Below are 17532 nucleotides of genomic sequence, written 5' to 3' on the forward strand. Positions count from 1 at the left end.
CCCCCCTGCACTCCCCAAGACCTAAAACAGACTTTGAAGATTTTAAATCAGGTTTTTCTGAAATTTTCAGGGGCTATAAAATCCAGTTTTACAAAATTCTGCATAACAGTTGGGTGAGTTCATCAATAAATGAAGCATCGTAAAATTGTTTTCAGGCTTTTTTAGGCAGCATCATTAGTTAATACGCATGACTTGGAGAATACAAATGGCACTGCATGATTTAGGCTTTACAATTCTTGCTCACAGTCTTACGAAAAGAACACATAACATCTTGCTATTGGTGTCTGCTGACAGCTACAACGGCCCAAATCTGGTGCTGAAGTACGACAAGCAGAGGAAGAGGCTTGTCAACATCGCTGTTGACAACCGCAGCTCCCCTTTCTATGCCCTGAGAGACCGACAAGGCAACGCCATCGGAGTGACAGCGTGTGACATCGACGGAGACGGTCGGGAGGAGATTTATGTGCTCAACACCAATAACGCCTTCTCTGGTACAGTACAAGCTGATACACTTCTGTGAATAAAAAATATATAGATGCATCATGTGCACACTCACAAAGGGATTATAAGTCTTTTCTTGTACAGAGACAAAGCAGGAGAATCAGTATGCAGATATTAAGCTTATCTCATCTGAGTCTTCATCAGATAACAGACAAGCTTTGTGCTGCTATTAATCAATCTGAGAGCTAGAGAGCGCACACTGCCAAAACTGCAACACCTCACCTCTATCATTTTTATAAAAACTCCTGCATCACATTCCTCACTTTCAGCCACAGCAGCCTGCTCTTGTGTTTCCAATCTTCCACACTTCTTGCATTGCATAATAACTCTTTACTCTCCGCACAATCTTTGCCTCTTTTGAACTCTCCTGAACGTCTCTCCGCATCAAGGTCGGGCAACATATTCTGACAAGCTGTTTAAGTTCCGTAATGGACGCTTTGAAGACCTACTGAACGATGACATTAACGAACACAGAGACGTGGCCAACCGTATGGCTGGGCGCTCAGTGGCCTGTGTGGACAGAAAGGTACGACACGCACAAACACAATCACAATCACACACACGGAGTACGGGTATATGCAGATCCACGCCACAGACACACACAAACTCCCCAGAGTGTCTTCTGTGTACATGCATGGTTGCCTCTGTTTGTTTACCAGTGATAACTCATGCCCTGCCTACGCCGCCCTTCTCAGCATGTGCTATGACAGTTCATTTGGGGGGAATGGTGTGCCATTTTCTCTCTTCTGTCCATCGCACCAGTGTAATTACAGGAGCCAGGCCTCGTTTGTTTTATAGAACATCGTACGAGGGGAGGAGTGATGACTGCACACTACTAACATTTGCTCTCTCTCGCTCTCTTAGTCCCTTTCCCATTGTTTTGTTCGCTCTTTCCACCTCCTTCACTCCTGTTTTTTCTCCCTCTGACTGACACGCTCACACTCTTTCTTTGTCTCTTATCTCATACCCACGTGTACAGTTCTCACTTCCAATCAGGGGAACGGGATAAAGGATGTAATAGCGGGAAGAGGACAGTAAGGATTACAATAGATTTTCTTTTAACCACAGTCCCATCTCACTGAGCACCGAGAGGTTATGCAGGTGCCAAAGCGATTTGAAAGATATCTACTTTTAATGGCTGATGCTTTTAGAGGAAGCCAAAACCCTGATGTGTGTTCTTCCATGCTAGTTCCAGCAGACAGGCAGAAAGACAGCGAAAGAGATTACATTTTGCTATTGTTGAACAGATTTTGAACAACAGCAGAAGGTTACACTGGCCAAAACCAGAGCATGTTGTATCGTTGGCTCAGTAGCTAATGCATTTGCTCCTGTTTACTCATAAATAAAGTGTTATCACCCAGGAAAATAGAGGAATAATTAGTCATTCAACCATTTTGTCTCTCCCAGTCTCCTTGAAAGTGACGTCCAATCATTAGTCTTTTACAAACTGATGAAGGTGACATATTGAGGGGTCTCGCATTGAACTGATGGATCGGTTCACTTTGTACTGGCAGGCAGGATGGAGCTTCTGACAGTAAGTGGATTCTAAAATCCAGAAAAACTGAAATACATTCTTCCATTGAAAAGGAGGAAATGGAAACGTTACATCAGAGGTGGGAGCTTATTCAGGCTCCACGGTGATCGCTGTAAAGGGCATGCAGTCACATATCCCTGCACCAACATGTACTTTGCAGGCATGCATGTCACACTATTCACAGTGCCAATTCCAGTGACAGAAATTAGCCTTGGGTGAAGACTTATTGAAAAATCATTGACTTTTAAGTTTGTTAAGTAACTGCCAGTGGCCTTCATTGTCGTTCCTTCTCATTTTGTCAAGTTGTAAGTGTGTGTGTGTGTGTGTGTGTGAGAAAGTGTGTGTGCGAGAGAGAGAGAAAGTGGTACCCACTCCTCCCACCTCAGCAGGCCATAATGTGACGCTTGATGACATTTACATCACCCAGTCTCATTTACTTTTCTTGTCTTGTAAAAATATAGTAAGGTTAACGCAAATGGTGAAATGGCGTGCATGTGTGTGCGTTTGCATATGTGCATGTGTTTGTATTGACTGAAATATGTTAGGCCTGGTGGGAAAGCTCATTGGAATCGAGTGTGTAGTCTATTAGCGTGGTTCCGTCTGTGAGTTTGTGTCTGCAGGGACTCTGACTGATAATGGAGTGTGAAATTAATCTCCAAAGGGAGGCAGAGGAAGGAGTAGGGAGAGAGGCGGAGAAAGAGGGAGTAAAGAATAGACAGGGTGAGGGGAGATAAAGGCGAAAGAAAAGGTTAGGACTGGGAAAAGGTGAAAATATGCAGATGATATTCAGAGATAGAAAATAATTTTAAAAAGATAGTTAAAGGATATGTGCGGTGAACTTTTTTCAAATCCCATGAAAAGACCAAAACCAACAAAGAACTGGTCTTACTAACAAGTATTGTCTGTGTAGCCAAAGCCTGATCTATATTATTCCTCAGTGCCATAAAGCTGCGTTGCTGTCCAAAAACCGTTGGATGACATATTCCTTCATTAAAACAAAGACCTTTTTTACATTGTAGTTTATTTTAGGTCACACACTGTCTGCTGGGATAAATATTCACTAGTAAATGTATTAATCTGCAGCTGAAAATAGTCCCCAAAGACTACACTATTCACTCACTATTTGAGTAAGCTTTGCTAAAGTGTAAATGAAAAAAATAACTCCTGGACAAAATCATTGTCAGATCAAAAATAATGTAAGCTGTTTTACATACATAGCCTGTAGAAAATAGAAGATTATATCATTTTAAAAGATTAACATCATCTGTAGTTACCCATGGTCTTCAGGCTGAGCCACACAGAGGGTAGTGAAGTCAGAGAGCACTGAGACACAAACTAACCTATCGATGGGTTTGGATTTGTCATGGGATCTGTAGACAGTATGAAAGAACATATATATTGCCAGCCTAATGATCTGTTCCCTGATTACAAATAACATATTTTCTCACTTACCTCCAGCGATATTAAACCATGTAAGTAGTTTTGGTTTTATGTGAGCAGGTTTCTAGATACTATTTCTGCCTCCAGCCCAACACAAAGGAGGTGAATGAAACTGTCTGTGTTTGTGGTGCCGACAGCGCTGAAGAGCTCCATTTTAAAAAACCATTAACAATGCGTCTTTCCAGAAACCATGTCTTTTTTACTCTGGATAATCCACAGAGCACACTGTCATACACCTCCATTGTACTGAGGTGGCGTCTCAGCAGGTACAAGATACCACTGAAGACAAGTTGAAAAATATATAGTCTATTTGTTTGTTTTCAAATTTGGTGAAAGGTTAAAGGTTCTGCTGAATCATCAAAAGCTTTGTCAATTCACATGTCACTACACATGTGGTTTCTTATGGCTCTGCTTTGACGATATCAATAAATCAAATGTAAATCATTGTGTCGGCGACACACTCAAACCTGTAGGTGTGCTGCAAAGTTCAGGACACCATGATGAACTGCATGCAACAAGTGTAATAACTTGCAAAGAAAGCAGGGGCACTTTGCAATAAAGGATGTGCAGTGAAGAGTTTTTCTTGAGCTGATCTTTCACTGACAGCGTGGCTTTTTCTGAGCCTACAGGAAAAAGCATAACATCATATTTATTACTTCTGGGGCAACTGAGAGTATGAAATCATCTGTATCAAAAAAACAAAACAACTGAAATTAAATAAAAACAATATTTACTTTTCTTCCCAGGGTACAGGGCGTTATGCTATCTACATAGCTAACTATGCCAGCGGCAACGTCGGTCCTCATGCTCTCATAGAAATGGACGAGGGAGCGAGTGACCTTTCGCAGGGCGTCATTGCCCTCTCCAGTGTGGCGGAGGAGGCTGGAGTCAACAAGTTCACTGGTAGGTGTGTGTGTGTGTGTGTGTGTGTGTGTGTGTGTGTGTGTGTGTGTATGTGTGTGTGTGTGTGTGCGCATGCGTGCGTGCGTGCGTGTGTGTGTGTGTGTGATGAAAGATCATCCAGCACTACTGGACCTTCAGTCTGATTTATACAGACATCTGCAGAGGAGCATGTGCTCGTTGTACCCAGAGAGTCTGAAATATAGGACTTTAGTACAGAGAGGGTGCTAGACAGGAGGAGAGTAAAGGAGAGCTGGAGAGGTGCCCGGCGAGAAAAAAAGAAAGAGCGAGAGGAAGAAAGAGAACACGATGGGAGTAAGCGTGAGAGAAAATAGAAAGGACTGGAGAGAGAGGAGTGTTAGTGGGCTCTTTTGGCCCCGTCAGCTGTTTACTCCAGTCAAAGTCACAGGGAAGAGAAGGGGAAGGGCGGCACATACATACATCAGACCAGCTCAACAGCCCAGAGATGGCATTTATCACGGGCTAGTGTGGTTCCCCCAGACTTTGAAGGTTTGAATACAAGTGGCTGCGGATGCCACTAGCACCGTCTTTTATGTGCAAATAGCTCAGTCACAGTCAGTCTGATCCAAGTGTTACATGCCAATAAGGACCAGAAAGACTTTATTTTCTGTGGAGGTTAACTGGAAGTTGATGGTGTTACTCCCTGATTTGTGCAAAATAGCGCAGACATTTCCTGTCTGTCTATACTGTCAGGTATTGAATGAAGGCAAACAGGCTGAATTCATCTTAGTCTTCTAGTCAGAGACACAGGCTTGAAGAAATGAGGTGTAACAAGTTGATGTTTGTATTAATTCCACGTGCAATAAATGCATCTAATTCAAACATACCATTCATCTTAACCTTAGTCCTTAGACTTTGTGGGCAGTTTTTTAATCATGTTGACGTTTTACTGTATTTTTAATGTGTGTAAAGTTTCATGCCTTTTAACGCAATGCCTTTTTATATTGTAAACTAAAAAAGAATTTCCTCTTATAGGAGGCTAAATATTTTAACTGAATTGAGCTAATTGAACTGCAGCATTTAAATGATTACGAAACTGAATGGATGACCTTGAAATTGATTTTTTTTTACTTTGAAAAATAGCACTTAAACTGACTTGGATCAATGTAACCCTGTGATGGATACCTGTTTTGGTAAAGAAGAAGAGAACAGTAAATGCCAAAATAAACTATTTCACCATGATTTGTTACATAGACCATCATGAGTAATAAAAAATGCTGCCTCTATGATACTTTGTTGTAACAACTGAAAAGTCCTTGATGCTGACGCCTAGGTAAGCTTTTGAAGTGGGACATGACTTTGTGTTCGTGTGTAACAGAATCAATCTTCATCATCTTTTTACATGCAGGAAGTCATTTAAGCCACCAGGGGGGCAGAGTGAGCTGGCTCACATTCGCTGTGAATGATGTACGGTAGATGGCTTTGTCATCAAACTGCCGTTAATCAGAGCAGAGGGACAGTCAGTGAAGTTGTATATCTAATGGTTACATATCTCTGGAGAGACGTTAGTGGTTTATGGCCGTAGGGGGCGAGTGATATTTGTCTGGGCTGATGGAGCGGGCCAGTAAATCAGGAGCGAGTTCTCACTCACAGCACTGACTCTGCATACTGGAAGGGCAATCAAAGCCCTTTCAGCTCCATAATTAGACTGTGCTGGTCTGAGATGAGACACTTTAGCGTGACACTTCACTTTATACAATGTCATTGGAAAATCCGGGGGTGATACTGACTGTATCGAACAGTCACAAAGATCTTTTCACAAGGAGAAAATTACTGTTAGCTTTTGGTTAGTGCGAAAGATTCCCAGCATGTGTTACGCCTTTGCATTCTAGTATTTGTTTGCGCTCGTGCCTAGGTGTGTTTATCTGTGTGTTTGTCTGTGTGAAACCCATCAGAGCCTTTATCTGTCCTGCTCAGAGGAAATTGCCTGTAAAGACAATAATGATCTCTTGCCGTTCAGTTTTGTTCATCCTCTCCTTCTGTTCTCTCTCTTTTTACACCCATCCTGCTTCAATTTTTAGTTTTTAAAAAGAAAAGTCTTCTTACCCTTTTATGTGCAGGAGGGCGAGGTGTAGTGGTGGGTCCCATCGTCAGTCAAACGCTGTCTGATGTGTTTTGTGACAACGAGTACGGACCCAACTTCCTGTTCAAGAACAATGGAGATGGAACTTTCACGGATGTGGCGCAGCAGGCTGGTGAGAGAAACAGTGCAGCTTAACCTCAGTCAAGTCTCAACATGTCACATGAAGCTGGTGCAAAAACAATACACAAGGTAGTCTTCATTGTTATAATAGTGTATTACCAAATAACTGCAGGTGTGGAAGACCCCATGCAGCATGGCAGAGGGGTTGCTCTGGCAGACTTCAACCGCGACGGCAAGACAGACATCGTCTACGGGAACTGGAATGGACCTCACCGCCTTTACATGCAGCTGAATAACCGCAAACAGAAGTTCAAGGTGGGTTCAAATGTGGTTCCTGGGTATTTAACAACTCTACTTGCACACGTTACACATTTAAATGCAGTGTAGGCTATATATGTATTTACCTGTTCCAAATGTTCGCACTCAAACGTAAGCTGCAAACAGAGAAAAGCAAGGACACATGGACACACAAGTAGTTGTATGCAGAGTGAGAAAATGGGGGTTCAGAGAAATGTTAACCGTCATGCCTCCTCACACCTGACCTATCCCTTCAGAAAGCAGGGACATCTTTTTAGGGGTCAATTAAAGGGTCAACATGTGATTATTGGTTTTGGACAGTTCTAAAAACAAAAGAAATCATCAGGTGAAGTCTGATTGAGTCAGAGTAAGGTTGTTGTTCTCTTTTCTACTCCCGCTGACCAGATCAATGTCTGATGAACTGGCAGCACAAAGACAGCAAATCTCGTACACTCTGAATCACAGACTTATCAATGCTTGTAGGAGGGTGGGGAATTAGCACTAGTCGCCGCAGACTCACTTTGGGACTGAATGGCATTTAAAGACAGAGGAGTGGTGATTTATAATTTTTCACTCAACTCCTGTGAGACAGCCAGAAGCGTGCATGTGTTTGCGTGGCACAGTTAAGAGCAGCAGAGACGGAAACGGCCTCTGCTGCGTGTAAATCTGCAGAGGTTTTGTTGCTTGGTGATCTATGCGTCAGCACCTGCAACTGCATCTTTTACCAAAGAGATAAACGTCACGGTAGACATCTTTATAGGGGTCAAATAAGGGGTTAATGTGTGATGGTTAGCCCAGAGGCAATTCCATCAGCATGACACACACACATACACACATGCTCTCAAATACACACATGAACACGCACAAGACAAATTGAATTAGCTAGCCATTGTTTTTTTGTTTTTTTAAACCAAGATTGTTAAATCACAAGCCCACAACACATTTAAGACCCTTCTCCCTCCCACACAAGCTGACACTCCCACTCGCCTGTATTGACCTTTGGCATGCATAATGAAGCTGTTGTATCACTCCAGTAAACCGCTAATTAAATTGGGCTGAAACAGCAGCTTGCCTGGGTATTGGAAAGTGCCGATTAGGCCTGTTTGGGCTTTAATTAAAATCTATTGCCGAGGTTTTCCTTGCAATAGGTTTAACACACTCACACACGCAAAAACACACCCACATATCTAATATGTATTTAAAGAAATGGAAAAAGTCTAGCGTAGAAGTTTCCCTGGTTATTGTTTACCAAAATCAGAGCTCATAATCAATGAAGATAAAGTCATTGAGAGGTGGTGTTTAAAAAGATTATTTAATTATAATTATAGCCAATTATTGATATCATTATTGTTTTTTCAGCATAATGAGCAAACACTCAAGAATACAAATATTTCTAATTTTGTTTACATTACATTTTGAGATATTTTACGTGTATCAAATCATAGATCAAATAATTTCTTTCTCAAAGTTGCACCCCTCTTTATCTGTAAGCCTCATGTTTCTGTGCTTCATTTTTGTTTTGGTAAAAGTCCTTTTTCTTTTTCCTTATTGCACATCTATCCATTCACCTAATGGTATAGTAAATGTAAAGCTGTTCCTCTCTCCCTCATGGCCTTAGTTGGCCATCCCCTCTCCTTCACCTGAGAAGCAGAAGGTCACTGTGGGCAGCCCCCCCCTGCAGCTTTATGAGCCTTATAATTAAAACAGGGAGTAAATACTGGAGGGAGTGAAGGGCTGCTCTATAACTCTTCTCCGACTTATCACCGTGTCACTGAAGCGAGGAGATATCTGTTACTTTCTCGTGCAAAAACTCCTCTGCTGAGGAGACTTTTTCGGGCAGGAGAGTTGCAGTCTACTTTTCTGTTGCCAGAGGATGTAAAAAAGGTCTTTGTTCTTATCTTAAGGCTTCAGATGAAATTCTTTGCCAGGGTGACTTACAGTGAGTGAGGGAACAGATGACAGATCAGTGTCTAACTCAAGGACTGGACACCGATTATTGATGGACGTGTTGTCTGTTGTGAAGATTGAACCAGTGACCTTATGTTCCAGGTTATGGAACCATCTTTCTACCCACTGGCTCGGCTCACGCCATCTGTCCTCATGTTAAATTTAATACATCCAGGACGCAGAATGTAATAAAAACAGGTTGTAGAAAAGTTCAAGAGAAAATCCTCAAAATTCTGGGGTGTGAGGGGTTGCGGTTTCTCTGCTGATAAATGACAGTCGCTGTGGTGTTTGTACAGTCCACTTCACTTGGCTGTCAAACTGCATCTTTTTTTTAATTTCTTTGCAAGAATGTAGTACAAGAGAGAACAACATGCACTTTCTAACTACTCAGTGGAAGTGACTGACAAATCAGACAAAAACAAACAGAACTTTGGGTGTGAACGACATGTTTCCCATAAAAGACCAAGCACATTTTAGAATGACATTTTATAGAATTTAAAATAAACATATAGAGTGAGAAAGCATTTACTCTATGTTTAAAAAAATGTTGGATGTATTAGTAATCCTAACCCTAGCTGTTACCCAAAAACAGACAATTATAGATAATTAAATTAGAGCAGAATTCGCTGAAAAAGGAAAAAGAGGACAATTTATGAATTATGTGACAAAACCAAGCAGTTGCAGATGTGATGTAACTGTCCCTATGCACAAATACGTGATGAGCATGGCAATAAAGACACATTTTGTGAATCAATTCACTGCAGAGCAACTCAGAGCACGTCCGGTCCGTGATCAGAATTTGGTTATATCTGATTCAGTGTGTTCTGTGGTCACTGTTGCTGCATTTTCTGATTTGTTCTGTCCAAAAAAAAAATTCCTGCATGTGTGTGTGTGTGTGTGTGTGTGTGTGTGTGTTTCACTGATGTACATGTGCGTTTGTTTTTCTCAGGACATAGCATCCCAGAAGTTCGCCATGCCGTCCCCGGTTCGCACCGTTATCGTTGCAGACTTTGACAACGACAACGAGCTGGAGGTCTTCTTCAATAACATCGCCTACAGGGGCCCCTCCGCCAACAGGCTGTTCAGGTACTCACACAAATATAACACACACACACACACACACACACACACACACACACACACACACACACACACACACACACACACACTCACATTTACATACACACATGTTGTACATATGGCAATATACGGCAGTAAGTTTTAATAGCACTTTGATGATTAGCTTAATGGACTACTCTTGCATCTTGATTTAATATTCTAAAACTGGGCTCAGAAGCTGAGAAGAATTTAAAAATCCCAGCCAAGGATACTTATCTAGTCTGGCATCCCGCCTCCTCCTCCACACATGAATGAATCTTTCATTAAGACAGTTTTAGGTCTCTTTTTGGCTCACGGTTTGGCTTCCTCTCTAGATAATATTAATGAACTCAGCTCTCAAAATGCAATATATGATACATATCAATTGTAAGGACTTAACAGTAGAATAAACTCATCCTGTCTGAATAAAAATCTGATCTGGCATATTTTTCTGAACAGGATGCAGCAATCATGATGAATTTTGCCATGAGCTGGTGGGTCAGTTCAAACTGAATATCAATAATCAGTGTAAGCCCCAAAGATTTCCTGGATCAGAGTATTCCTGCATGTCAGGTCGTTGGAGGACATATTTTGTCTTTCTGGACACGATGATGGTCTGACAGGGGTCACTGCTCTATAGCCCGTGGCTCTGCTCCATTGTGTAGTATGGAGATGAATCAGCTAATTTAACTCTGCTCTCTGGCACTGAAGAAAAGCTCAAACTATTGTGCCCAAGCTAATTAATTCAATACAACTAATCAATATTTAGCTGAGCTGTGGGGTTTAACAGCCAGGATCAGCACATCAGTGCACTGTGAAATGAAATTATAACTTAAGGAAAGTTGGAAATGCTTTATCACTTCAGGTACATGGCAGCTGGTCATGTATATAGCAAGGACGGGCTTTGAAAATATTATTCAATTGTGAAGTTGCAATGTCACATAGCAAATACTCCATTACAAATCAAATAAAAAAAAGTATTGTCAGAAAAATTTATTTAAGTTCAGCGTCACAAGTAAAAGCTGACTGGCCCCTCTTTCATGTTATATATAATAATATTAGAGTATTAGCTCTGATGCGTTAACATGTAAGCAACATTTTAATGCTGATCTGGTTGAGGGGAACTCATTTTATCGGTAACACTTTAAGTCCTTCGGCATTTATAAGCAGTATATAAACATGTCATGAATGCTTTATAACACTCTATAATGTAATTGGAGGCATTTTAAGTTGTCCTTTATATATAGCACTTGTCAACAATTATAGCGTCTCCTATGAAGACATATTGTATATTATTGCTGCTGTGATTTACTACATTATTATTCATTGTCTGTTTATACACCAGCCTCTTCTTACAGGTGCCTACAGGAGGAGGAGGAGGTTGGATTTTTAGCTGTTGACAAACACATTAATTACATTAATAAAGCTATCATACAGTTAATAACTATAAAACTATAATGATTAGTTACATTAGTAACAAATAACTGTGTTGCCAAATGAATGTGGTGGAGTAAAAAGTCAAACATTGCTCTTTGAGAACCTCAAAATTGAACTTAATTGAGCTTATATACTTGTAGTGGCCATGGTATCAATGTTTTACAGTGACTGCTGGGTAATTGCTGTGATGTTGTGATTTGACAGGGTGAGCAGGAGAGAGCATGGAGACCCCCAGATAGAAGAGCTGAATGTTGGGGAGGCATCGGAGCCTGAAGGACGAGGAACCGGTGAGTGTGGCAGAACAAACAGGTGTCCAACAACTCAGCATGAGCGATGGGACACAGTGCAAGAACAAGCCTCATGTCTGATATTCCAACATCTTTCCATTAGATGGCACCAGAGCTCCACTAGGGATCAGAGTTTCCTCATGAGCTTTATAAAAGAAAAAAAAAGACGTGTTCTACATAATTAGCTCTATGACTGCTGAAACACAACGCCCATGTTTCCCTGCATGAGGAGGATAAATGTTATGTAGGCTGTTTCCTGAAGTGCATCATTACTGTGATGGATATCCAGGAGCTGTAGCCACAGACTTTGATGGTGATGGGCGTCTGGAACTGCTGGTGTCTCACGGTGAAAGTGCAGCACAGCCGCTTTCTGTCTATAAAGTCAACCAGGTGAGTGTCAGACATCTTAAAAGCATCCAAATCAGTCTGACACTCTAGGCAGTGTAATCTGAACAGAAACCCACATTTTTCTTATTCTGTCTTGTGTCTTAGGGCACCACTAACTCATGGCTGCGGGTGATTCCACGGACCAGGTTTGGTGCATTCGCCAGAGGAGCTAAAGTTGTGGTGTACACAAAAAAGACCGGCCCACACACACGGATCATCGATGGTGGCTCGGGATACCTGTGTGAGATGGAGCCTGTCGCCCACTTTGGCCTTGGTAACGCTGACACACAAATGTTGCAGGGATCCACCTTGTGCTGACTGGAGTTAATTTGTTGATTATTTTGGTGATTAATTGGTTAATTGTTTTGTCTATGAAATAGAAATCGAGGGTTTCAAAAGCAGTGAAAAAATAGGTCATGGTGACGTCTTTAGATTTCTTGTTTTATCTGACTCAAAGCCAGAAACCCAAAGGAATTTAATTTACAACAAATCCTCACATTGTAGAGGATGAATGTGAACATACTTTAGTAAATTGTTTCAGCTTTACTCTCTGCTAACGGATAGACAGACAGAGAAACTGACACAATCAGCATTACAGAGAGCAGCAGTAAGAAGGAAAATGAAAGCATTGTTTTAATACCTTCAGCCTGATTAGGAACCCATGGGAGAGTGAGATGTCTGTGGGTGGGAGCTGGGTGGACAAATAGGGAAGAGATGGGGGACAGGTGTTGCAGCTGGAAGCCAGCCCGGTTTGTGAGGAGCCGGCTCCCTGTCTCTTCCTGCCCCCCCCTAGGACAGTCTTCTGGTGGTCATCCAGGCCTGGTAGCCCACCCACTGCTGCTCCCTGGCCCTGCTCACTGAGCCTGTTCAGTATCAGGACTGTACAAGCACAGATCAACTCTGGAGGCCCTCAGTTTTAATGCCTGATTACTCAGAACACACGCTAAGAGCAAACTTTCCACACCACGGTGGCTTCAGAGCAGACCTCCACATTTGCAAAATGTGTCACTACTTTGTAAAATGCGCTCCCCACCACTAAATGTGAGGGTGTCATGTGGGAGCAGAGCAGGTGAAATATCCTTTGGCGCTCAGGCAGCACACCTGCTGAGTGGATCGCTGTCTGGCTCAGTAACTCAAGATCTGTTTGCATTAAAAATGCCACTTTAATTAAGGGCTGCAGAGGCCCTCTGCAGCCCCCAACACTCTGGGGTTCTCTATGCCTGATTAAAATAGTTAATGGAGAGAGAAGAGGAGGGTGCCACTCCGACTCTCACTATGTGTGTGTGTGTGTGTGTGTGTGTGTGTCAGTGAAAAACAGAGGAAGGAGGAAACTCAGTGAGAACATCCCATGACAACCTACAGTTTGTAGTGTACTGTATGAGCCTTCAAGGCTAAGTCATAGTCATATGAACATTTGTTTGTGTGTGTTGTGTCTTTGTGTGTGTGTCTGACCAGGTAAGGATGTAGCAACCAATGTCGAGGTGTACTGGCCAGATGGTCGGTCAGTGGCCCGACCCCTGGAACCTTCGGAGATCAACACAGTGCTGGAGATCGACTATCCAAGGGACGAGGAGGAAGTCACTCCTACTGTGGAGATAGAGGTACAGCAGTGATTCACACTAAAATCCTAAAATCTCGTCAAGGATCATTAGGCTTTGTAGATTCGCCAATATGCGCAGAGTTTCAAAATGACCTTCTTTGGTGCTCCCAGTGGTAACATCAAAAAAGCTCAGGAGCAGGAGCCCCACTAAAGCACAATATCAACTGACATGATACATCTTTTATCAGCTTTAAAGAATTTTAATGTTCGGTTTAGAGCTATTCTTGTTTCTGATTGGACTGACTGTTTCTTGCAGTGTGGTGATGGCTTCGCGTTGAATGAGAATGGCCGCTGCACTGGTAAGTTGAAAAGATTCATCAACCTGTCCACCACTCTATGCTTGTGCCCTCGTTTAAAATCAAGTTTACCTCCCCCTCCCTCAGACAAAGATGAGTGTACCCAGTTCCCCTCTGTGTGCCCCTCTGACCGCCCCGTCTGCACCAACACCTATGGCAACTATAAGTGCCGCGCCAAGAGGAGATGCAACCAGGGCTTTGAGCCCAACGATGATGGGTCAGCCTGTGTGGGTGAGTGGTCCTGGCAGAGTCGAGGTAGACTTAGCTGGATTACTAAGATCTGGAGAACAAAGGAAGCACTGCCAGAGAACGAGATGCCTTAAGCTGCCTTAATTACTCTGGTTTTGAGTAAAGGCTTAAAGGTGCTAACATTCCTCTGACTGTGTCCCCTCTCTGCACCCCACTGTCTTGCATGACTAACTCCCCCATGTGAATGAGCTCTCTTTCAGCCATAAAGACGCAGATGTTGGCTAACGTTTCCCTGCCCTCTGTTTTCCCTCTTTTTCTGCAGCCCAGGTGGCTTACTTTGGAGGTACACGGTCTTCTGGGGAACGCAAGTGGTCGGGCCTTTCTTTCTGGTTGCTTTCTGTCTCTGTGCTACCACTCCTCTCTACCCATCTTCAGACTGGACTACTGTAGCCGTCACTGTCTTCTCCCCATCATAACTCTCTCCACTGCTGAATGGGGATGTACAGAAACTCACGGAGAAAACTGTTCACTGAAACATCTACTCCTCCTTCTCCTCTATGGATCTCGACTATCTTTTTCCATCAGTTATTTACAGTTTGGCCCCTCCTCACCATGGCTATGTGTCACCTCTTGGCTCCCGGCCCCCTCTGGACTATAAAGAAACACACAGGGAGCATGCTCGCTGGGAGCTACAGGGTTAAGAACTAACTGTGTCACACCCGCAGAGCCCTCACGTCATCACCTGGCACTTATCTTAGTGGGACCTGAACTGAGGCCAAGTCAATAAGTGGAGCCGCAGTGTATAAACCTCTGCACATACAGAAGACAGATCTACTGGCTCCACAGACTACATTCATTAGAGACACGCTGAGGCCCCATCTGTATCTCCACACCGCCGCTATGTTAATCCTAACAATGTCACTCTCGTTCTTATTATGGGCTTACTGGGATGCTGAGGTACACCAGGAATCCACGCTGTAGGTTTTGTCTGTGTGTGTGTGTGTGTGGGCGAGTGTACTACAAAGAGGCAGTCGGGCAGAGAAACATATGCCACACCATCTGTCTCGGATGATAGGTTACATTTTGTTACCTATGAATAATATAACAGCACAGTTAAGAAGATAAACACACGAGTATGAGCACAAGAAGAGTTTTAAGTACAGTAACTGGAAGGTGTACTTGAACTTATCATCATTTATTTAGCAATTTCCAAGTCATTTGCCAAATAATGTAGAGCCACTCTAAGTTGTAAATATTAAATGAGCATCAGCTCAAATTATTTACTGTATTTACCAACGGTCATAACTCAATATTTATTGCTTTTTCTTCCTAATGAAATTTAATAAATGTCAGGGAGCAAGGATGTGAAGATAAGTTTGTGGTGAAGTTTCTTGCTCATGCTGAAGATGTCAATATAGTGCAATAAAAATCTACCACAATTTTCTTATAATTTAACATCTGCAAATGTAAAGTTTTCGGCATTGGTAGCTGGAAAGTGCACATGAACCTATCAGAATTTATTTAACAATTTAAATTACTAAATCACTCGCCACATAGTAGAAAACCACAAAGGATAAGGCTGGTGATGTGCTATATATTTGTTATTGTCAACAAATTGCATGAAATTCTCGTAATACCAAGAGACTAACTTTCCTACCCTGTTTGTGTCATGTATAGTTTCATCTTTTAAATACATTTCGTAATAAATAATTTCCTAAAACAGTTGGCCGCTGTAGCTTTCAGCACATGTTAATCAAACAGGAGTAAATAGTGTTTTTGTTGGAGACTATTTTCAGCTGCAGACTTTGTGTGCTACAGTATTTACGGCAGCAGGATGGTTAATGTGGGATTTACTCGAAATAAAATACATGGCACTAAGTTCAACTGTGTAGCTCCTTGATGTATGCAAATACTATTTGAACAACAGTGGATGTCACAGAGGAACAAGCTCGGTCAGGCTTTGGATGGAAGCAATATTTTATTTGTCTGATCAATCAAAGGAGCTATTTGTAAGTTTTGCTATTGGTACATCGCAAACGTTAGCATTAACAGCTGTTGTGAAGCAGTCTTGAAGAAACGTTGTGAGTTCAATAACAAACTTTGTTAATATACTCACCAAGAGCAGTGGAAAGAAACGCCAACGTTAACTCTTGACGTTTACCCTTCATGTTTACTCACTCTATCACGTCTTTACTTCTACGGAAGTTAGCATGCTAACTAGCTAGCCCCGGCCCATCCTGTAGCCCCAAATCTGCCGTGAACATATCGCTGCTCAGAGGACGTATTATAAAATCTTGTCATGTAAATGCAAAATGCACAAATAGTCGTTTAATTGTTTGATTTGTTGACAATAAGAAAAAATTGCTTGCTCGTGTACTGTATTGCAATCTAGTTTCACATAACGTTCATGGTGAAGCCTTCGATTTAGAGCAGTACAACACAAAAGCACACCACCCTTCTTTTTTTTTTCCGCTTTGTTTTTGGTGAAAATTTAACTATACAGAAGTAATTTTTGTCCGGCTCCCACATGTTTCTTGAAATTTTATAGGAGTTCAATAAACGTTTTGGCTGATAATATGTTGACAGCTGATGCTGACTGACGGATTGTTGCTTCCACATTATTCTGCAGGGCAGCATCAATTCTCCTCTCAGCAATCCCAGTGCTGAGGCTGTGCAACACAACTTGTATCTTATCCAGTGTTAGACCACAATCACTGTCCTAGCAGGGGATAGATCCATCATCAAGTGTTGGCCAGTACAGTCCTCCAGGGTAGAGGATGTGTGAGTGAGTGTGTGTGAGTGTGTGTGTGTGTGTGTGTTATGCTTCATTGGCTTCTCCCTATTCACACGCTGAGGCAAGTGTTATATATTTTGGACATTTTTAGCCAAAAGACCTCACACATTCCATTTAAGAAACAGCACCAAACGCTGCCGCTTGACATCAGCCTGCTAATGAGTTGGACCCAAACCACAGATGCCACCTGTAAATATCAAACATTTCAGCTGAGATTTAAAGACTGAACTTATTTCTCTTTCAGACATTTTTAATGAAAACTAAGAAGCATCAGAGCATGAAAAACCAATAAACAAATGATGATGGATGTGTTAAAGCAATTAAAATTACTCACCATGGATCTCCGTTGGATCCGTGTCGACGATGTTGTCATGCTCTCTGTGTAGGCCAAAGAATCTGTGGAGAGTAAGAGTTACCCAGGGTTCAGCAAGATCGTGTCCACTCCAGTCAAATACTTTAATACGTCTGCACAGAAATTTTCACCAACAAATTTATCAAAGAGGGTCAAATGAGGTTACTGCAAAGATGTTTTTGTAAGGATAGGCTGGAAAATTTTTTGTAGTTTGAATAACACTCTTGGGTCAGACTTGAACTGTGTGACCAAGGTCTGATATGTAAGCTCACAGTTTGCATGAACAATAAGTGTTTATCAAAATTGCAC

General features: G+C 42.1%; 1 protein-coding gene across 1 annotated transcript in view; it reads left to right on the plus strand.

The window, feature by feature from the left end:
• Positions 1-16023, plus strand: part of crtac1b (cartilage acidic protein 1b) — a 17601-nt gene extending 1578 nt beyond the window's left edge. Inside the window, exons 2-14 of the mRNA XM_023405756.2 lie at positions 295-491; positions 891-1027; positions 4222-4378; positions 6457-6591; positions 6712-6854; positions 9733-9869; positions 11523-11605; positions 11895-11995; positions 12098-12266; positions 13448-13593; positions 13849-13891; positions 13976-14119; positions 14400-16023. Of these exons, the coding sequence (XP_023261524.1) occupies positions 295-491; positions 891-1027; positions 4222-4378; positions 6457-6591; positions 6712-6854; positions 9733-9869; positions 11523-11605; positions 11895-11995; positions 12098-12266; positions 13448-13593; positions 13849-13891; positions 13976-14119; positions 14400-14527 (1720 nt within the window). The 3' untranslated portion in view covers positions 14528-16023. The remainder of the gene's footprint in view (positions 1-294; positions 492-890; positions 1028-4221; positions 4379-6456; positions 6592-6711; positions 6855-9732; positions 9870-11522; positions 11606-11894; positions 11996-12097; positions 12267-13447; positions 13594-13848; positions 13892-13975; positions 14120-14399) is intronic.
• The last annotated feature ends 1509 nt before the right edge of the window (positions 16024-17532 follow it).

The sequence above is a fragment of the Seriola lalandi genome, unplaced genomic scaffold, assembly GCF_002814215.2.
Source record: "Seriola lalandi dorsalis isolate HSWRI2012SDOR001 ecotype SW California unplaced genomic scaffold, Sedor1 jcf7180002054285, whole genome shotgun sequence".
In the NCBI taxonomy this organism is placed as follows: Eukaryota; Metazoa; Chordata; class Actinopteri; order Carangiformes; family Carangidae; genus Seriola; species Seriola lalandi.